General features: G+C 35.6%; 1 protein-coding gene across 2 annotated transcripts; it reads left to right on the top strand.

Annotated features, from left to right (window-relative positions):
• Positions 1-3,158: 3,158 nt before the first annotated feature.
• Positions 3,159-8,111, top strand: LOC131644662 (protein kinase dsk1-like). 2 transcript variants are annotated; one of them, XM_058915222.1, is made up of 4 exons: positions 3,159-3,533; positions 4,228-5,178; positions 7,165-7,212; positions 7,295-8,111. In XM_058915222.1, exons 1-4 carry the CDS (start codon positions 3,345-3,347, stop codon positions 7,733-7,735), a joined length of 1,629 nt encoding a protein of 542 aa, XP_058771205.1. In that variant the 5' UTR covers positions 3,159-3,344; the 3' UTR covers positions 7,736-8,111. The 2 variants fall into 2 exon arrangements, with proteins under 2 accessions (XP_058771205.1, XP_058771206.1); XM_058915223.1 differs by having other exon boundaries at positions 3,403-3,533; positions 4,220-5,178.
• Positions 8,112-23,131: the final 15,020 nt, after the last annotated feature.

The raw sequence follows: 23,131 nt of genomic DNA, 5'->3' as shown, positions 1-23,131 counted from the left end.
TTTTACCAATTACACATGCCGTCTGATCCCATGCGTACCTCATGTGCGTGTTCACCATATGTCTTCAATCTCAGCCATCAGAACAGAGGATTCTCAGATCTAACGTCTCCAAGCATGCGAGTGCACCATAGTCCTTCAGCCACGCATCACACTGAATCAAAAAGCTAAGTTTTCCTATTTTTTTTATTTTATATAACATATTTAATTTTGTTTATATATATGTATATATATTTCATTTAACTTCTTTTTCTTTTCTCTCTAATAATAAGACAATTAAAAATATTTTATGAAACCTTTTTTATATATAATTAATTTATTTATTTATTTTATATATTTATTTCCTATACATATTTATATTTATGTCTTATATTATTTATATCAATGTTATTTCCTTAAATATATATTATGTATTTATATATCTATTTTACCCATGTATTTATGAAATTATATTTATTTTCTTTTCTTATTTTAATTATATATTTAATTATGTAATTCGTATTTATCTTAGTTTTATTCCAAAAAATTTCTAAAAAATATCTATTATGCTCGATTTTATTCTCCCGTCCTGATTTAATTAATTAGGTCGTGAGACCATTAATTAATTAAATTATTCTTTGTTTTTTTTCTTATTGAATCTATACCCTAATTAGGGTTTTCATAGATCGTTCCATACACTGAATACATTTCTTTGTTCTCTCTTTTCAGGGTTAGCGACATAATTTCTCCCGATTACGCGCCTGATTCAAGAATCCAAAGTTAAGTATTCTGCTTAATTTAATTTAACTTTTTTGGTTTATTTTTTAAATATAAGGGTTTGTTTCGCCTTCATCTTTTTCTGCCTTGTTTCTTTTCAGGGTTAATCTTAAAGGCGCCCTATTAACCATATCAGATCAAATCAGAGCTAAGTGCCCTTACTTATTTAATTATTTTTATATATATACCTATTTATTCTTTATTTTAGGGTCAATCCCGTTCACCTTTGAACTAGCCATACACTCACCCTATTTTTGTCTGTTTGCATTTTTAGGGTTTGTCGATCGCCAAAGCTACAAGTTTGGTAACCCTAAACCTTGTTTTCCTGTTTTATTATTACTTATGTCAAACCCTGATTAAGGGATCCCTGATTAAGGGATCCGCTGGTTACAATTTCCCGCCCCCGTATTTTGTTATATTTGCGTGGTTAGTAATTTAGGGAGTGCAACTCTGAATCAATTAGAATCACTAATTACAAGATAAATATTATCTGAACATAGCCACGTGAATGTTGCACACACGCACCCTTTTGGGATAACCCCTCTGTTGCCTTGTTGCCTGTTGCCTGTTGCCTTTGTGTTTTTTTTTGCAGAATAAGCCATGTCCCTCGAATACGAGGATACCTCAGCCATGCTGCCTCGATAACTAAAGGTCATACGACCCTAAATGATGCTGCCTTCGATACACTAATATGACCTCGACCCTTGGAAGTTGCCTACGGAAAAAGGCTGAGGTATCTTCTGGCTGCCTACGAAATGGCTTATTCTGATCCTTGCCTTAGACTACCTGCCCTTCTATGGCATGGGACAGTCTTATGGCAAAGGATGCTTCGATGACCCTTCAACCTCCAAACGAAAGGCTTCCTGCCCTCTTATGGCAAGGATAGACCCTTTCATTCTGAAAGGCTAAAAAGAGACCTATCATCTGAGTTTAAGGTAATTGCCCCTAATTGCCTTGCAATGCTCAAACTTTCATTATATTCTTTCTCATAATTTTTCAAAAGGGCTACGCTCATTCACGAGCTAAAGTCCCTATCTCTTTCATCTACATTTTCTAAACAAACGAGCAAGCAAAGCAATTAAGAGCCCATGGAAAACCATGGATGCAAAGGGTGCCTTACACCTTCCCTTTGCATAAATTACCCCCCGAACTCAGATTTTCTTTAAAAAGGTTTTTTTTCTGTTTCTTTTTGCCTTTCCGAATTTGTTTGGATAAAATAAAAGTCGCTGGCGACTCTGGCTTACCGCGACATTTCGATCGATAAAAAGTCAGTTCACCGTATTACAGAACTGGCGACTCTGCTGGGGATATATTTCGATAAAAGAGGGGTTACCTTAAAAGTTTAGGAATCACATAATTGTTTTCTATTGTTTGCTTTGTTTGTTTTATTTTTCAGGGGCGTTTTGGGAAAATTGAAGGACGAATCCTATTCCCGGATTCAAGAACACCTAAGATTAGGAGTGGCGTAGTCATGGAGACCCCCCTTGTGCATGCTTGGGGTTGGTCAAAATGAAGTTCACACTTGAGTTAGGCCTCCACTGGTTATTGTGTACCTCTTTTGCATGAGAGAGGTTTATGCATGTATCTTTGGGTGCGTCGGAGCTCAAGGACCTTTAGTAACCCTTAACCCATCCTAACTTTTAGGAACGTAGTGGGGGGCTATTCTTGGTGCATGCCAAGTTATGGTCGCTACCCGATACTACAGCTCAGATAGGTTTCTTCCTAAAGTATCATTGCGTGGTATGCATGTACCATGTTCGAGGGTGCTTTAGAGGGGGCTGACAATTCTGAGTCACTTGGTAGAACCCGTTGCTGAAATCTCCTTATCCATAGAAATACCCTTGGGAAGGACACCTGATCTAAACTCCATGCAAGCCTTAAGCCAAAAATTGTGTGACTTGTGTGACTTGTTTGTGTTTACTACTAACCTTCATTTCCTCGCACGCTTTGTTGAAAGGATTTGTTTGTCCTTACCATCTCGCACCAAGTCTAATGAACTGCATTCGCATAACATCATGACATCATGATATCATAAGCATAACATGATTTAATTAACCCTTTCAAGGATCTTAGGGATTTAGGGCGCACAATTCCAGGTACTCTTATCAAGGACTAAAGTCCTATCAAGGGGCAAGAGGATTTAACTTATAATTTTACAATTAAATTCATACTTATATATAACAATTCCATAAAAATTATCCGTAAATATCCAATAGAACCGTAACACACTTCACTTAATAATTTGACCGACATGCTAATTTTTTGAGAAAGAGATTGATTAAACTTTCACGAAAATAATTTATATATAAGTTATAATTGATATTATTATAATAATATAATAATCCATCAATAATCATAAAATGTCTGTATAATAAACTGTGGCGAGTGCGCAATAATGACGATGAAGAATCATACGAAAACGAGTTTATTTTATTTATTTATGAACGAGGACAACACTTTACCGAATTAAATTAGCCGCGAAGAAAAACGAATTGAAGAAAAAGTACAAAGTTTCTGCAAAATTTTATTAACAAAAACCCCTCATTTTTTTTTCTCTTCTTTCACTCTCTCACTTCAAATTGTTCCGTCAAATGGGTGACACCAATACCGAAAGCAGCGATTTCACCTCCGAAGACGAAGGCACCGAAGATTACCGACGCGGCGGCTACCACGCCGTCCGAATCGGCGACACTTTCAACTCCGGTCGGTATGTCGTTCAGAGCAAGCTTGGGTGGGGCCATTTCTCTACTGTCTGGCTCGCTTGGGATACTCATCATTCTGTTCGTTCCTCTTCCTCTCTCATAATCTTCTCTTTTTCATTTTTGTATCCAATCACTGTTTCATCTTCCGATTTTGAGGATTTTAAGTTTTTTTTTTTTGTTATACCTTTTTGCTTGAGCAATTGAGTGCAATTGAGTTCAGTTACATGCTAGGGATTGTAGGATTGAGTAGGGAGTACTTTGAATTTTAGAGATTAAGCAACCGTTTAGAGCTTTGGTTTGGTTTATGATATAGGAAGAAAATAATACTTTTGAATTTTAGGGATTGAGCAATTAATTTATAATATAGGAAGGAAATTGTACTTTCAATATTAGGGTTTCAGCAACCATTTAGTGTATGTTTATTTCATGGTTGGAGCACTTAAAATTGATTCTGACATGTATGGTTGCTCTCGAGTAGAATTGATTCTGCCTTTTAGAATAAATTCTATTTGAAATTAGAAGATTTGTAGCTTTGGAATCTTAACATGACTTTTACACTAAAATTTACTATTCAACTTACTTTTAGTCATAATCAATCTTATAGAATCGATTCATTCAGAACCAATTTTTTTCACCGCAGAACTGATCACACTCTTTGACAAAAATTGAACAATTTTTAGTTGTTTTTGTTGTTGGCCACAGTGCAGTGCTTTGACATGTTTTTTCACATTATTAGTTTGTTTTTGCTTTTTTTGTGTGTGGAGATCTGCAGAGATATGTGGCTTTGAAAGTTCAAAAAAGTGCTCAGCATTACACCGAGGCTGCCCTAGATGAGATAACTATTTTGCAGCAGATTGCGGAGGGAGACAAGGATGATAAAAAATGTGTGGTTAAGCTTTTGGACCATTTCAAGCATTTTGGTCCGAATGGACAGCATGTTTGTATGGTTTTTGAGTATCTTGGGGATAACCTCCTAACTCTTATTAAGTATAGTGATTATCGTGGAATGCCTATTAACATGGTTAAAGAGATATGCTATCATATTTTGGTTGGATTGGATTACTTACATAGACAGCTTTCTATCATACATACGGACTTGAAGCCCGAAAATATCCTTCTTTTATCAGCGATAGATCCGTCTAAGGATCCTAGAAAATCTGGCGCTCCTCTTATTCTTCCTAACAGTAAAGACAAAACGCTAGAGTCGACGGTTTCAAGAGACACAAAAACATCCAATGGAGATTTGTTTAAGAATCATAAGAAAAATATTAAGAGAAAGGCTAAGCAAGCAGCTCATGGATGTGCTGAGAAGGAAGCATCTGAAGGAGTTGATGGTAATCCTGAAACCTCTGGTGCTGTAGAATCATCTCCCCATGCAAGTTCTGCAAGAGAACAAACTTCTAATTCTGCTGGCACTAGTAAGATATCAGATGCTGATGAAGCGAAGTCAAAAGAGCAGGGCAACAGAAGAGGGAGCAGACAGAAACTGCTTGCCTCTGTTGATAACAAATGCAAGTTAGTTGACTTCGGTAATGCTTGCTGGACATATAAACAGTTTACAAATGATATTCAGACTAGGCAATATCGGTGCCCAGAGGTAATCCTTGGATCAAAATATTCTACATCAGCAGATCTTTGGTCGTTTGCTTGCATATGTTTTGAGCTTGCAACTGGAGACGTGTTATTTGATCCTCATAGTGGCGACAACTTTGATAGGGATGAGGTATGCATTTTTTGTGTTACATACTTATATGTTCTATGCTTCTATCTCATCAAACTCTGCACAGTGAAATATTTAGGTTTTATGGTTCTTGAATTTGCAACTCAAATGCCGCAATGAAGGTGGATTTTGCAACATATTTTCAGTAATATATTTTAGGTTTCAATTCTTAGCTGTTATGATAATCAACTAATGAGGTTTCTTGAGTTGATGTATCTTCCCTTTTCATCCTCACATAGGCTGACATAGATCTACAAGAGTCTGACATTGATTGTTATTCAGATTTTGATATGGTTAAAAAGAGGAGGTATTGTAGTATGTGCCCAAGCTTGTTCAGCCTCAAGTTGGCTGCTGGAGTTGATGAATTTTACGACTGCCGTGTTTTATAAAACTGTTCACATCATTGATTGAAACAGGAAAGGGTTATCTTTGTGCGTACTTTCCCAGTCCAAGTTCTTGAAGGTTTTAATAAAACAACACAAACAGTACTTAAAGTAGATAGGAATTCAAATTTTTGTGTAAACAATAATCAGGAAAATGTAATTTTAATTATTTATCAAATGGGAACTGACTAAATATCATGGAATACTAACCCTAGAGCTAAGGCCTGCATCAAAATCTTATATGGAGCTCAATGAATGAAATATCTGTTACTTTCACTTTAATGTTACATCCTATGTCTTATTCATAATGTTGGTTTTTTCACGCTTTCTTGTTTATATGGCAAAGACTGTTGTTGTGAAAGCTGATCCTTATAAGCAAAATAGTCAAGATCGGGTGCTGGATTGTAAGATCGTACGTGCTAAGGCTGCCTGAGAGTGCTACGATAAGAGAAAGAGCGTTTTCAACGTCGGCATGGTCAAGATCAAGCTTTTTGAAGCAAGATCGTAAAAAAACGTGCAGGGCCTTTTTTTGGGGCCTGGCTTACTGGGTCGGGATTTTTAAGTGAAAAACCTGGTTCTTATTATTTCAAACACATTAACTCCCTCCTAACCCTAAAACACAATACTGCCTCGCCTCTTTCACGTTAACTTCCTCTACAACTTTCAAGCTTCATCATCCTCATTATGTCTTTTGAATATTTATATATCTTTTGAACTTGTTTAGTTATGGAATGATGATTATGAGTTATTAATTAAATTGGTTGAATGTTTGTGATTTATAGATTATTTTGTCTATGTATTATAGTTTTCAAGTTTTTATGTGTGTGTAAGATGTCAGGTCATGATAAGAAGCACACAAGGTTAAGCACTTTCTTATTCTGCTTCAGTGGCAGTAAGATTTTCCTTTTGAATTGGGTTGATGGCATGGTGATTGGTGAAAAACATGTTAATTTACGCAATCTGAAAGTACCCTCAACGTCCTTTTCCCTTGTTGACAGTAGTAGTATGTATTCTATAAAAAATGGTACTGATACTATAATGAGCATTAAGAAACTCGATATCCATGAACTGAATTTAAAGGGGAATGGATAGTGATACAAAATGGATAGATGATGAATGATGCAGGTTTTAGTTTAGTTATGCATTTAATGATTGTTGGTCTGGGTTTGCTCTGATACTTGGAACAGTGTCACCAGAATTTCACAATTCACAATGTCATCTGCCAGCTACCCTTTGAGGGAGTCGAAATGGTGGATGATACTCCTACGCTCATCAGAACTTTTTACCTGCAATTTCATATTTCAGAGCAATCAGCTAAAACTAAACCAGCCTCCCCCTAAAATGACTTCCCACCATTCTCTTCAGGAAGATTGTGTTCCTGTTGAGGAATTGGTTTGGTTTGCGTGCTCTCTAAAGATAAGACTATTGGATGTGCTTATGCATTCCAGTTTCAGCGTAATAACTTGCTTTGCGGTGGAGTGACCTAGTTGATTCTTTTGTTATATTACAATCTTTCATACTGACATTTAAAAAAACTTAAACTTGAATTTGTGATTTGGTTCTGGTATTAACACATGACGTAATTGTGCTTTATCTTATATCTCAGGACCACTTGGCATTAATGATGGAACTTCTTGGAATGATGCCGCGTAAGGTAATAAGTTTTTCCACTCATTTCTTTGCAGTTATGATCATTAGTTTACACTTAACTTGAGTCTGTGGATAACAATTTTCAGATTGCACTAGGGGGGCGTTATTCCCGGGATTTCTTCAATAGATATGGTGATTTGAGACATATCCGTCGGTTACGATTCTGGCCGTTAACTAAAGTGCTCACGGAGAAGTATGATTTTAATGAGAAAGATGCAAGTGACATGAGTGACTTTTTGGTTTCTATCCTTGACTTTGTTCCTGAGAAACGACCTACAGCTGGTCAATGCCTGCTACATCCATGGATGAATGCAGGTCCGCGTACTTTGGAACCATCAGTGCCTTCTTCTAATCACAACCCTGCTGCTGAAACTGCTACTTCTGACCAGAAGAATAAGGACAAAGATGAGAGGGAGGCCATGGAGGCTGGAATGGGAAATATTGCTATCAATTCAGATTGTAAGCCACTAATGCATTCACCATCAAATAAAAAGCCTCTCAAGGCAGCAGCAAGTAGTTCATCATGAAAGAGCTATTTCCCGTGTAATTGTATTTATTGTCTGCGCATGCCCAATGATGTCTGTGTGAATTGTTTTGGGGGCATGTTTTCTGAACTGCTGGATTTGGACGGAGTTGCACTTGTTTGAAACTAGCTGCCAGGCTTGGTGCTAGCTAGTCCCTTCAAGTCTGCCATACAACACCACAAGGATACTCCGTGAGCTATATATCATGTACCTTGTTTCTCATGTCAAAGATGATGGCCTTTGTTCCATGTTCCCATTGACTTGTTTGTTAACAGTTGCTCATTGTCATGACTTATGATGTATGTACTCTTGTGCGGAATGATATTCCTGATATATGAAAACATTGCTGACCTGCGCCTCAGAGGCATTCTTCATTTCATCAACTCATTTTTAAATATTAGTCTTGTAGAAACAAGAAAGGTTGAAAACACAAAAATGAGAGGGGCCATTCTTTATAACTTTTTTCTAAAAGTCTTATTTCTTTTAATGTGGGTCTTGGATTTTATTATAGCCAAGGTTTTTTATTTTTTTTTTAATTTTTTTTATATATATTGCAAATTTCCCTCTCTCTGGGATCCAACGTTTCATTGAGGATTTAGCGTTTCTTATCGCCTTGGAGGGCATGAAGGATTCTTTGAAGGAATATAACATTTTTTATCGCCTCGGAGGGCGATAAGGATTACTCCATAAGGATCCAACATGTTTGATTGTCTTCAAGGGCGGAAAGGATCCCTCGTAGGAATCCAATGTTTCTTGTTGTCTCGGAGGGTGATAAGGAGTCTTCCATGAAGATCCATCTTTTTATTATCGCCTCAAAGGGTGATATCCTCAAGTTTCTTGCAAACAAGGGGGAGACGATAATGCAAATAATTAAAAATAATAAAATGAGGAGCCTCATTAAAACTTTTTTCCCTACACGAGGAGCAAGGAAAAAGAGTGTTTCCCTATAAAGATAGTTTGTCCTTATAAATGACAGAGGTATAATATTAGCCTAAAACAGAAATAATATTAAGCAAAGCAAACAACGATAAAAAAGAGAGTACTTATGGAGCTTCCCGTTGAGGCTTCATTCTCCTATATTCTCGCCCTTATAAGGAGAAACCTCTTTATCTTTCAGAGCCATTTCTGGTGGTTTGACTCTCTGGCCCAAGCTTTTGGTGTTCACACATGGAGTTCAAACTCTTTTCAGCTTTAGACTTACCACGTAACATTTTTTGGCGACTTCTTGGTCTCCTTGGATGACTCTAACCTGTCTATTAGAGAGTGAGTATTTCATGCATAAATAAATGATAGACAGGGCAACACCTAACGGACTAAAAGTTGGTCGCTCTATGATCATATTAGAAGAAAATGAGGCTTTTTAAACATGATACCTGACTTTGATCTTCCTGGCCTGTTCTCCTGCTCAAAAGGGGGTTTTGAGCTTTATGTAACCTTTTACTTGTACTTGCTCCATAGAAAAACCAAACAATGACCCTTTGAAAGTTTTTAGGTCATCTGTGTCGAGGCGAAGCCTCTCAAATGCATCCTAATAAAGGATATCCGCATAGCTTCCTTTACCTACTAAGACTCTTTTTTAATTTTCCAATCATCGCATCTCACGGTGATGGACACGGGGTCGTCATTATGGAGATGTATACCTGCTGCATTTTTTTCCTGAAAAAGTGATCTCGATCTTTGCTGCATTGGTCTCGCCTTCCTTTGGATTTGCGGGGAGGTCCTCTATAGTTAATATCTCGCGATCATATCTTCATCAAACAAAAATGGTCTCTCCATCCCCAGCAAATCCTCCTACAATAGTATTGAGCGTGTAGCGTACAACCTTGCCACCCTCTTCCTTGGATAACTATTTTCACCACCTTTTGTGCATCTTTTGCTGAAGTGACTGATTTTGAGTCCATTATGAAAATCTCATACAGACATCTCCTGATTAGAGTTCACCACTTTGATGACGTCTTCGTTGAAACATGCCAAACACTGTCGCAGTGAATCAGAGTGTCCCTAATGCTTGTTAAAGAGGCTTTTGGTGGACACCTTGGGGTGTATATTGGCCGAGAACCGGTGGATAAGTTTCTAGAATAGGTCTTGATAACTGGTTACTAACAATCAAGGAAGATTCATGTACCAATGTAAGTCCACGTCCTTTGTGGTTCCCGGGAGAAACTTTCACTTTAGTGAATCTAATGCACCTACGCTTAGCATTTTAGAGTGATCAATTTAAATTGTAAAATGCAAACACACACACACATACGGGAACTTTTTTCAAACCCTATATGATTTTATTAAAATTCTTAAAACCAATCAAGGCATGCATATAATTGATTAAAAAATGTTTCTAATCAGTTAAGAAAGCTTACTTGAAGCATTATCGATAAAGGACATTGTTCAATCGAATAAAGCAGGGGAAATACCTTATAATAAATTAGAAAAACCATTTTTCAATTAATTCATATAGTCAATTTAGGGTTTCCTTTTTCGGATTAAATAATTTATTTGACCCATGAATCATTTCCTTTTGTCGAACAAGTGACTATAAACACAAGAGGGAGGGGTGAATTTTTGTGTAGTGTACAATTCGTGATTAATTTAAAAATCTTTTTTACTTTGAAAATAATTTATGCTAGCACATAGATGAAAGCCATGAAGAATAGAAAGAAGGAAATAGAGAGGAAATAAAATAGATCAATATAAATAAAAGAGATATGGATAAAGGTATTGCATTAGGATTTATGGAGGTTTAGCATAACCACGTGGCCTACATCCTCTCACCAAAAATTTCTTCTTGAGAGTTCCATTATAAAATATTTTTTTAGCTAATATGGATATACTAACAACCCTTACTACAAATACGAGAGATTTTATATAGGATGATCTCCCAAATCAAACAATGCTACGGCTAAGCTCACAAACCAAACAGAGATTTTATCAACTAATCTCAAGAACCAAAAAGAGATTTTACATTGACGATCTCAAAAACCAAATTTATTAAATACGAGTATCACACTCTTGATGAGAAAACAAATAAGTACGAACACCAGTACAACCAAAAACCTCTCTGAATTACTTTTCACTCACAAGACATTAAGATAATTTTTAGTGAAAAATATAAGAGAAGAGAACAGAGAAAATTAGAAAAGGATAGTAGAAATATGAATTCTAGTGTGATTTGAAATGAGGAGAAGTATCCTTCATATAGGAAAAAATATAGCTGCCAAAAGGACGACTTGAATTTTTTTCGGGACGAGGGCTTCTCGGATTTTGGAAAAGAGAGGATAATGGTTTTCCACCTTTATTCCATCCTATAGTATGTCTCCATGTCATTGTTGTTTCTGGATGGTAAGGACATTGGCTTGTAGGATTTGGTTCTTGATGCACAATTCATCCATACATCCATAGTGACTTCCATCTCCATTCAGCCTTTCTAATTCTTAGAAATGGATGTTACACGCGTGGTCACCATTATGAAACAAAGACTTAGTTAACAAAACTCTTAATAATGTACGATCCATATATGTTTTACTAGGGCTTCGTGGTGGACACCAACTATATTTGTGATCCTGCTTGAGACAACTCATTCAAAAGTCATATATAGGTTATTTGTCAAGAAGGTGATCTTTTAGCATAACCCTTGAGGTAGGTATATAAACCTTGTGACCTAGCAAACCAAACCTCAATACATATGGATTCATTCGTTTTGTTCACAGAATCCAAATAGACAAATATAGTAGGACAGTGATATTTATTTGTTTATTTATTTAATTAAACCCTTATCATATTAACAACACTTTTATTAGTTATCCCATTACAAAAACTTCAATTCATTCAACTTGTTGTAAAAAACCAAATAAACAAGTACAGACAAAGACTATGACAATGATATTCCCTTTTGTTTCATTTTTGTTGAAGGCCATCATCACGAAATCTGTATGTGGTAATCAAATCCCAACAGTTCTGCACCACATTGTTGCCAAACTAGAAAATTGGAGGAAGTGAGAAAAGTATATTCTTAAGCTCCTCATTTTTTCATTTCTTAATTCATTTGTAACTTGTAAGGTCCATATTAGTCCAAAAGTATATCGAATAATCTTATTTTCAGCTTGGGACCACCCACTTTTATGGTATCTCACATGTCTTCATCTATATAGCATCCAAATATGAAATATACATAAAGCTAACTTGATATCAATTCAATTAGTTTCTCTATAACAAAAAGTTACTAAGCAACCAACTCATTCCCAACAAAAGAAAACTAATACAAGTAAATGTCACACTACAATAAGGTATGTGTACACTACTAGCTTAGAATACTAAACCACAATTATTTTGGGCTCGAAGAGTTAGAGAAACATCGTTAAAGCTTGCAATTTGAAGAAGGTCCTTGCAAGAGAGCATATGTTCTTAGAGAAATACATAAATCTATGTCAAACTATGTTTCTTTGACAAATCTAATGACCAAATGAGAAGTCATTTAAAAAAATTTCTTGTTCAAATTAAAGTAGATAACATGAAAATAAATAAAATGTTGATTTATGGTGATGTAGGTGTGAATCTAAATGTCAAAATTTCTGCTCCAGGAGACTCAACAAAATGGAAAAACACTTGGCTACTCATAATATGATCATCATTGATCTTAATAGAAAAAAATTACAGTTGAAGGGTATTATTTCTTTAAACTTGAAAGTTGGATCAATAAACCTTCCAACTTGATAAGTGTCCTATTTATGTTAAATACGCCGACACTTGTCTGTTTATTTTTCAAGAAATCATCACAAAATTTTCCGATTTATCTATAAAAAGTAAAACATCTATTTAGACTTTTCTTGTAAGCATTTATCAAAAACGGGTGAAAATGACTAGAAAACCATGAGTGTCAAATTAGGGTAGGCACGCTGGACGAGAGGACAATGCGCCCAGTGTGAGGCTCAAAATTGTGTCTATAAATAAAAGTTTTAAGTTCAGTGCAAAGAGAGTTTTAGTGGACCTGAGGAGTATAGAATTGGAGTAAGTTCACTCTGATCTACAACAGAGGATAAGAAAGGAAGTCTGAAGGCAAAAACACGACTCAGATGACAAAGCATATCCCATTTTCGAAGTCGACGTCTCTGGAAAGACCGACTGTTACGCTAACCATGTATAAGCATATCTAAAACTTATATTGTTGGGATTAGATGTAGTCATTATATTCATGTACTAAATAGGTCATGAAGGTTTATGTAAATCTACTCATGTTGTAATATTGGTGACTCTTTAATCTTAATGATTGTTTTAGCTTTGCAACCTAAAACTTGTTTTCATGGTGTGACATGACATCAAAAGATATTTTTCATTACTAGATCGAAGATAATAATCTATTGAATACTAAGCCTAAACATATGTATAGGCTAAATATCCACACACAATGTAGGGGGATTGGTGTGGAGTCTTGCTCCTTTGTGACTATTGGGACTTAATGCTCTGTGTTAGTTAATAGTAACATATATCATTATATTGGATAATACAATGATCTCATAGCGTGGAGATCGAAATGAGATACGAAGGGGGGGGGGGGTAACATGTGGTAGTATTATAAGTTGAGTAGTGGAGCATATTACTGCCATATGGATTTGCATGGTAGATACATAACGATGAAATCCACCCCCAATAAGCATTCTTATTGTTAATACTGAAATCTTCAACTTTACTTTCTGTTATTTATATTATGGTATTTACATTTCCGCATCACAAAAAACATAAAACCGTTTTCTTGCTTAAGATAATAAACCATTGTTACCATGTATTTAAAATCACTGGGTCTCTGAATACGATAATTGCTAAACTTACTTTTGCAGCTAACATAACATAAATATGTTCATTGTAGTGCCTTTGAATGCAAACTACAACTTGTTGTCGGTATGAGAATGGATTCATGTTGCATGTGTCATTCCTTAAACTGTTCATAAAATGTTGATTATATGAGACTATATGAAGAATTTGGAGTATCTAGAAGCAGATGACGCCGCCTTCAAGATTGGAAATGTAGGAATCCTAAATACTGAGAAAATATTAAGAGATATTGATCCTTACTGAATAAAGACTTTAAAGTAATGGTATAAATGTTTCAATCTAGATGGAAAGAATCTAAAGATTACTTCAAACCCCAAGCTAGTTTTAAAGTGCACGCCATTGAAGAATATGGTGATCATGATCAAAATTTAGCCATCAAATAATTTCAAAATGACCAATATGGGATTTATTATTTGAATTAAAGATTATGTAACATAAACAAAATTAAGTACAGTCTTTAAGGGCGAAAGTGAATTGTATATGGTCCTCAAGGCCAAAGATGATTGTATCATAACACATGGAGTTAAACAACAAGAAGTGATAACTATAGTTAACTGTAAATAATCTCCTATAGAGAAGTGTTATAAACATGGTATTAACGACACACCTTCTCCAAATAAAGAATCTAAAGATTACCTTCAAACCCCAAGCTAGTTTTAAAGTGCACGCCATTGAAGAATATGGTGATCATGATCAAAATTTAGCCATCAAATAATTTCAAAATGACCAATATGGGATTTATTATTTGAATTAAAGATTATGTAACATAAACAAAATTAAATACAGTCTTTAAGGGCGAACGTGAATTGTATATGGTCCTCAAGGCTAAAGATGATTGTATCATAACACATGGAGTTAAACAACAAGAAGTGATAACTATAGTTAACTGTAAATAATCTCCTATAGAGAAGTGTTATAAACATGGTATTAACGACACACCTTCTCCAAATAAAGAAATCATGTTGCAACCTATTTAAGATCGTTGCAACCTTTTTATGACACACTCTTTAGTTTAGAGAATGACTGCTATGATGAAGTAGGCAAACTAGAGGCCTAAGATTCAATTGAAGAAAAAAACTAACCAGAATAAGTTGACAAAACTAAACTTACTCATGTAAGTTATTTACTCGATGAAGAATTAAAATAGGAGATAGTGAAAATCCTTTGAGTATTCAAAAAATTGTTTGCATGAGATTGAAAGGAAATGCCGTGTTTATAACTAATTTTAGTAGAATAAATGTTACCCCAAAAACCAAGAAAACAAGCAATTAAATAAAGTCCAAGGAGGTTTTTGGATCTATGTTTTGTGCAGATATAAGTGTCAGTTGATTTTGATGATGACAACTAATGATAATTGTCTAACAATTTTTTAACATGATATCTTCACAAGTTAAATGACTTGTGGTGTTGATAGCTCTTTTCAAGAGTTCCTTATGAAAACTGTCAAAGGGAAGTTGATATCACTTCTTTAGTAATTCAGGATGATGGTATCTGATCAAGAAGATAACATCACAAGCCTCATCAGTCTGGTGATTCAGGTTCAAAATTTAGTGTTAATCAATTGTAGAATCATGTAGAGAAACTTAAAGTATGAAAGTGAGAAAGTGTGAAAGTTATCAAGGGCCTCCGCTTAGCATTTTAGAGTGATCAATTTTAAATGGTAAAAGGCACACACACACACACAATTTTTTTTTTCAATCCCTACATGATTATATTAAAATTATTAAAACCTATCAAGGCATGTATGGAATTGATTAAAATTGTTTCTAATCAGTTAAGAGATAAATTCAAGCCGAATCGATAAAGGACATGGTTTTATCGATTAAAGCAAGGAGAAATACCTTATAATAAATTAGAAAATCCATTTTCAATTAATTCATATAGTCATTTTAGAGTTTCCTTTTTTGGATTAAGGTTACTACTTTTTGAAGTATTTTAATTGATTAAAACATGATTTAATCGATTAAATAATTTATTTGACTCATGGATCATTTCCTTTTGCCGAACAAATGTCTCTAAACACAAAAGAGATAGAGAGAAAGATAGATAGAGAGAGAGAGATAGATAGATAGATAGATAGAGAGAGAGAGAGAGAGAGAGAGAGAGAGAGAGAGAGAGAGAGAGAGAGAGAGAGAGTGAATTGTGAAGTACACAATTCGCGATTAATTTAAAAATATATTTTACTTTAAAAACAATTTATGCTAGCACAAAGATGAAAGCAGGGAAAAATAAAGAGAAGGAAATAGAGAGGAAAGAAAATATATAAATATAAATAAAAGAGATATGGATAAAGGTATTGCATTAGGACTTGTTGAGGTTTGACCTAACCATTTGGCCCGCATCCTCTCCCCAAGAATTTCTTCTTAAGAGTTCCATTATAAAATATTTTGAGCTTTTATGGATATCTTGGCCTACATCATTTTCACGACTTCTTTGACAATTCATGATGTGTGCAAAGAAGAAAATGTGGTTGAACCTCTTATTAGCAAGTGTATAGTTGAAATGATCCTCTTGAAATTTAAATGCATAGTCAAATTAACTGAAAAACTACCCCGCCCCTGATTAAACTTAAGAGTTTGTGATTTAGAAAGAAAAATCAACTTCTAGGCTCAAAGTGGTTGACTAGGGATTAAATCTCCTTAAATCCTTAGTGTTTGAGAATTGAAACAATGCCTTACATGATCATCTTGGTTTTATTAAAAATCATACCTTATCAATTTTGGATACTTTGTTTGCATCATCCTTCATCCGATCTTTGCTAAAACAAAAGTGTTGTGAAAACGATGCCAAGAATAGAGTATAATAGAGAACACAATGGGAAGCAATAAGAACAATAAGGAATTGGTTATAATTGCTACTCCTTACTTTCTCTTTAAATCAAGATTACAAGTGTTACAAGAATAACAAATAACCCTCTCACCCCAAATTAGGATTTGTCATATGCAATGATGAGAGGCTAGTATGCTATTTATAATAAACCTAACATACTAAACTAATGGGCTTTTTACAAACACCCATTACAAGCTAACTTAGGGTAAAAGCTAACTTAAACATCTGGGCGTAACAAACATGCCTAATTCGAAATACTAACACCCCTAGCATTTCGACCACCATATACTAGAACACACTTCGACTACAATATGTAGGTCTTCGACACCAGCATGTGAGCAACCTTCGACTGCATGCTAACCTCTACCGAACCTGAAGCCACTCTTCGACCCACTAGAGTTTGATCCAATATCTCACAAATCTCCATCTTAGAACAAACTCTAATATCAAGGAACAAACTAGCTTTTATCATGCAGCTTTATCAATTACACACACTGGAAAAAATTATAACTCGACAATGTCTTAGTGATCATATCAGCAACATTGTGATCTATCAAAACCTTCAGCACTTGGACTTATCCATGCTCAATTACTCCTCTGACAAAGTGCAACCTCACGTCAATATGTTTGGTTCGATCATGATATGCTGATTTCTTTGATAGGTGTATATCAATTTGACTATCACATTAAACAGTGATACCTCGACCTTGAAGTTTCAGATACTTAGCAAAACCTTCAAGCCACAATGCTTCTTTCAAAACTTTAGTTAGACCAATATAATCCACCTCAATGGTTGATAAAGCGACAACCTTCTGAAGTGTGGATTTCCAACTAGTTGTTGTGCCAAACATAGTGAAAACATATCCAGAAATAGATTTTATGGAATTCATACAACCTACATAGTCAGAGTTGACATATCCTACGATTACTGCTTTACTACATTCACCCAAGGATCCACCATAAATTAGGACTCTACTTCGAGACCCATTTATGTACCTTAAAATCCACTTCAATGCTTGCCAGTGAACCTTTCTAGGATTCGCCATGTACCTGCTTACAAGACTTACTGACTATGCCATGTCAGGTCTAGTACAAACATAGCATACATCAAAGAACCTACTATATTAGAATATGAAATTCTATTCATATAAGCTCTTTCGACATCACTACTGGGACACTGATCTACACTTAGCTTGAATTGAGGGTTTGTCGGACTCATAACATACTTTGAATTCGACATACCAAACTTTTTGATAATCTTTCATAGGTATGCCTCTTGAGATAAGCATAATTTTGACTACTTTCTATCTCTTCATATGTCAATCCCAAGAATCCTGGATGCAGCTCCCAGATCCTTCATATAAAACTCCTTATTGAATTCAACCTTCACTATCATCACATCTTCGACATTGTTGCTTGTTATGAGAATATCATCCACATAAATCAACAAAATAACAAATGAATTACCAGGTTAAAATCTAAAGTAAATATAGTGGTCGAACTGGCTTCTAGTAAAACTTATGTGTGCCATGAACTTGTTGAATCTCCTATTCCACTGTTGAGGAGATTGTTTCAGTCCATATAAAGATCTGTTCAACTTGCACACATATTCTTCCTTCCCCTTTTCTACATACCCTTTTGGTTTCCTCATCAAGATTATTTCATCTAGATCACCATACAAAAACACAGTCTTCACATCCATCTGTTCCAGTTCAAGATCGAACTGTGCCATCATGAGAGAATACATCATTGAAGTTGACACCTTTTTTCTGAGTGAAGCCCCTTGCGACCAACCTTGCCTTGTATCTCTTCGACTCCACTCATTCGATTTCTTCCTTAACTTTGAAAATCCATTTACATCTGACTAACCTTGCTGCAGCAGGTTTCTTGATCAGTTCCCAAGTGTGATTATCATGAAGAGATTTCATCTCATTATTCATGACCTTCAACCATTCAGTCTTATCTCGACTCCTCATAAATTCCTTATAGTCTCTAGGTTCTTCATCTAGAACCTATCTTATATAGATTAAGGCATAAGTTATAAGATCTGCATACCCAAGTCTCTGAGGTGGCTTGATGACTCTTCTCGACCTATCTCATGACAATAGGTAGTCATCGATAGTTTCCTCAATTTCCTCAGCATATTCTACTTCTTCTTCGAGTTCATTTGGGATATGCAATTTAACATCATAATGCTCCACCTCAACCGGAATCTCTACCTGTTCCAGCTCTTCATAAGATATTTCTGCCTGCACTTTGACCAAAATCACTAGTTTTCTTAAAAGCCATTTCAGCTTCATTGAAAACTACATCTTGACTAGGGATACACCTCTTGTGACTTGGATCAAGGCACCATAGCCTATACGCTTTGAATCCTTTAGGGTATCCCATGAACGTGCATTCAGAGCTCTAGGTTTGACCTTGTCTCGTCTAATGTGAGCATAGGCTACATAGCCAAATACTCTCAATTTATCGAGATCTAATGGATGTCCCGACCAAACTTCTTCAGGTGTCTTCATATCAAACGCATTGGAAGGACATCTATTCATTAAATATGTTTCATTCGAAACAGCCTCAGCCCCAAACCCCTTCTTTAACCTAACACTAGTCAACATGCATCTAACTCTCTCAAAAATAGTTCAATTAAACCTTTTAGCCAAACCATTTTGCTTTGGAGTACTTGCAGTAGTTTTGTGCCTTACAATACAAGAGGCAGAACAAAAGCTGACAAATGCCTCATTGAAAAATTCATGGCCATTATCGGTTCTTAAAATCTTAATCTTTCTGCCAGTCAGATTTTCGACCAGAGACTTCCAACTTTTGAAATTCTCAAAAGTTTCATCTTTAGTCTTCTCGATGAATACCCATAATTTTCTGGAATAATTATCTAATATGGATAGAAAATACCTCGCTCCTGAATGCGATGGACACCTTGCAGGCCCCCAAAGATAAGCATGGATGTAATGAAGGGATCCATGTGTTCTTTTTTTGCCTTTGTTGAACTTCATTTTGCAAGATTTTCCAAGTACACACGGTTCACAAAACTTCAGCTTTTCGACTTTGTCTCCACCAAGCAAATTTTATTTTCCCAACTCGACCAGACCCCTTTTACTGACATGGCCCAATCTCATATGCTAAATATCTACCTTCGACAAAGGTTTCGTGGATGCAACATTTGTCAAACCACTTGCAACTTTAGCCTCAAGGGTATACAAGCCTTGTTTCTTCACGCCTCTCAAGACTTCCTTCGACCCCTTCATGACTCTTAGGATACTTTTATCTCCTTGAAAAACATATCCTTTCTTGTAGAATTCACCAAGAGAAATCAAATTTCTCTTCAAATCAGGAGCATATCTGACTTCAGTCAACAACCTTATTGACTCATCATGGAGCTTGAATCTCACAGATCCAACACCTACAATCTTGCAAGCTTTTTTGCTTCTCAGTAATACAGATCCACCATCTTGATCACATAATTCCTAGAACAAGTCTTTGTTTGGATTCATACGCCAAGTGCAACCTGAATCCATAATCCACTCCTTAGCTTAGGTCACTGCTTGAAACCACAAGAACATCAGATGATTCAAAATCATCTTGAATAATGGTTGCATTTCCATTATCCTTACCTCCATGATCTTTAGGCGTTCAGGGCACACCTTTCTTGTGTGACCCTCCTTCTTACAATGATAACATCGAATACCATATGCTTTGCCACTGTAAGACTTCTACTGACTTTTACCTTTCTTCTTGTCGAACTTACCATCCTTTCGCAAGAATTTTCTGTTAACGGCTAAATCTTCACCAACCGTCGAAGGTTTATGCTCCTTATGTTCGATCAAGCTCTAAGAATACAAGGCTGATTGAACTTCTTTGAATTTCAGGGACTCCCTTCCATACAAGAGAGTTTCTTTGAAGTGAGCATGTGTTCTAGGCAAAGTGCAAAACAACAACGCTTGATCTTCATCATCGATCTTCACATCAATATTTTCAAGATCAAGAATCTGCTTGTTGAACATATCCAAATGCTCATCCAACACTTTGTCTTCAATCGTCTTGAATGAATACAAAGCTTGCTTGAGGTAGAGTCGATTAACTAACGATTTGGTCATGTACAAACTTTCAAGTTTCACCCATAACCCTGATGTCGCCGTCTCCTTTGATACCTTTTGAAGAACCTTATTACCAAGGCTCAACAATATTTTATTTTGGGCTTTCTCTATCATGGCATTCTTTTCTTTTTTCGTTAACGCAACATCCATAGCTTCCGCTCCTTTCATGGCTTCCAAACAACCCTATTGGGCCAGTAGGGATTTCACCTTCAAGCGCCATAGACTGAAATCATTCACTCCGGTGATCTTTTCAATCTCATACTTTGTTAATGGTATCTTTTCCATGCTCACAGAACCAATTTATTATGAAAATGATGCCAAGAACAGAGTATAATAGGGAACACAATGGGAAGCAAGAAGAACAACAAGGAATTAGTTATAACGGCTATTCTTTACTTTCTCTTTAAATCAAGATTACAAGTGTTACAAGAATAATAAATAACTCTCTCACCCTAAATTAGGATTTTTTGTATGCAATGATGATAGACTAGTATGTTATTTATAATAAACCTAACATACTAAACTAATGAGCTTTTTCACAAATACCTATTACAAGCTAACTTAGAGTACAAGCTAACTTAAACAATTAGACATAAGAAACATGCCCAGTTCGAAATACTAACACCCCTAGAATTTTGACCCACACATACTAAAACACACTTCGACTATAGTATGTATGTCTTCGACACCAGCATGTGAGCAACCTTCAACTGCAAGTTAACCTATGTCGAACCCGAAACTACTCTTCGACCCACTAGAGTTTGATCCAATATCTTCCAAAACCTTTGTGTGAGGTGGAGAAATGTTGATATTATTTTTTTTGCAATAAAAGGGAAAGAGAAAACGAGTGAACATGAAATGATTAATTCAAAAGATGCATGATCAATTCAAAAGATGCATGATCAATTCATTTATCGTACCATTAAAAGAACAACAAAGTTATAAGCAACCAAGTACTTAACAATTAAAGAAATTACAAATGAAAATATCCAAATGATCATCGGCGTTTGAGGTAACTTCTCGTGCTTGGTTCATGTTTCATTGACCTTTATCTACCCATTGGTTGAGGTCATCATGCTCGTCAAAGATGATACGACGATTTTTCGAGTCTTCTTCTTCAATCTATTTATGAACTATGGCCTCTTTGGATGGGTCCAACCCCTTGCTAAGATGTCGGAGATCTTTTCCACTCCAGGACCCCAATACCATTTCATCAACTTCTGCCTTGAATTGTTTTGAAACAAACATTTGATCATTTTGAGTCAATTTATTGGCTCCCGGGATGTCGGTGACGACGCTTTTCTTAGGATAAAGAATAACAAGGGGTTTAAGGAATATTTTGATTTCTTCATTATATATTTATTTAGATTTATAATTTATAAGAAACCATTTTAAGGCTCCTATTTTTTGGAGGCCCTAGGCCGTGGGCCTGGTTGCTTGGGCCCAAGGCCGGTCGTGGTCACCCAAACAAGACCAAACTCTTCTACCAAAGTATTTTTCAATCTCTCCAATTCTCTATATATGAATCGTACAAGTCCAAGGTATTTAGAATATACTCTAAGATACTTAGAGACACTATAAGGTATTAAGAGGTTAGGCATGACAACAAATCGGGGGCAGAGACAAGTTTAAGCATTACCTACATCGCCCCCGCCTCCCTGTACCACTCATGTCCCCGCCTCCAAACCTAACTGAAGGTAACAATTGACCACTCACCCCAAATGGGGAATGAATTTCCCCGCTCCGCATCCACTCGCATGAATTATAACTTTTTCTTAAAAATGCATATTGTTTTGGGTTAATAGTAGTTTACCCCCCTGTAATATGAGCGTGTTTTGGTTTACCCCCCTACTGTTGCCAAAGGCAGGTTTTGGCAACGGTTTTTTTGAAAAAACCGTTGCCAAAAGGTAGGGAGGGGGGAAAAGCAAAATTCGCTAACATTACAGGGGGGTGAACTACTATTAACCCTATTGTTTTTCATAGTAACAAAAACCTAATAATTAAACTAAATACTTGATCATTTTAATAATAATCATAATACTTGATTATTTTCATTTAATTTAGGCAAAATACCCTTTTTGGTCCCGTATGTTAACCTCGGGGTTCATTTTGGTCCCTTAACTTCAAAAAGTTTCATATTGCTCCCTTAACTCATCAAAAGGTGTCATTTTAGTCCTTTCTGGCATATTAGCGACGGATTTAGCGACCGATTTTTGAGTTTTTCCGTCGCTAATATGACAAAAAGGACTAAAATGACACCTTTTGAAGAGTTAAGGGACCAATTTGAAACTTTTTGAAGTTAAGGGACCAAAATGAACCCCGAGGTTAACTTACAGGACTAAAAAGAGTATTTTGCCTTTAATTTATATTTTCTAAAAAATATATTAATTCTAATAAACTTGTTATAAGATCGATGAGTAATAAAACTATAAAAATTAAGAGTAATAAAGTAAATTTTGCTATAACTAAAAACCAGATGTTACTTGCACATGCATCAATTAAATTAGTTTTTATCTCTTAGTAGTGACTTTCCCCGTTAAGATACTCCGACAAGAAGTAAAATTTGAGTAAACTTAAATCTATCATATAAGAAAAGTCTACCATTTGGGACTTTCTTAGGCTATCCACATCAGCATCT

This window comes from Vicia villosa, linkage group LG1 (genome assembly GCF_029867415.1).
Source record: "Vicia villosa cultivar HV-30 ecotype Madison, WI linkage group LG1, Vvil1.0, whole genome shotgun sequence".
Lineage (NCBI taxonomy): Eukaryota > Viridiplantae > Streptophyta > Magnoliopsida > Fabales > Fabaceae > Vicia > Vicia villosa.
This window is presented reverse-complemented; position numbering and strand designations above follow the sequence as displayed.

Bases quoted from the DNA above. Each gene is read 5' to 3' on its own strand.
- LOC131644662 (XM_058915222.1), top strand. From the start codon at position 3,345: ATGGGTGACACCAATACCGAAAGCAGCGATTTCACCTCCGAAGACGAA. The intron at 3,534-4,227 runs GTTCGTTCCTCT...GGAGATCTGCAG, and splicing joins CTTGGGATACTCATCATTCT to AGATATGTGGCTTTGAAAGT. The intron at 7,213-7,294 runs GTAATAAGTTTT...AACAATTTTCAG, and splicing joins TTGGAATGATGCCGCGTAAG to ATTGCACTAGGGGGGCGTTA.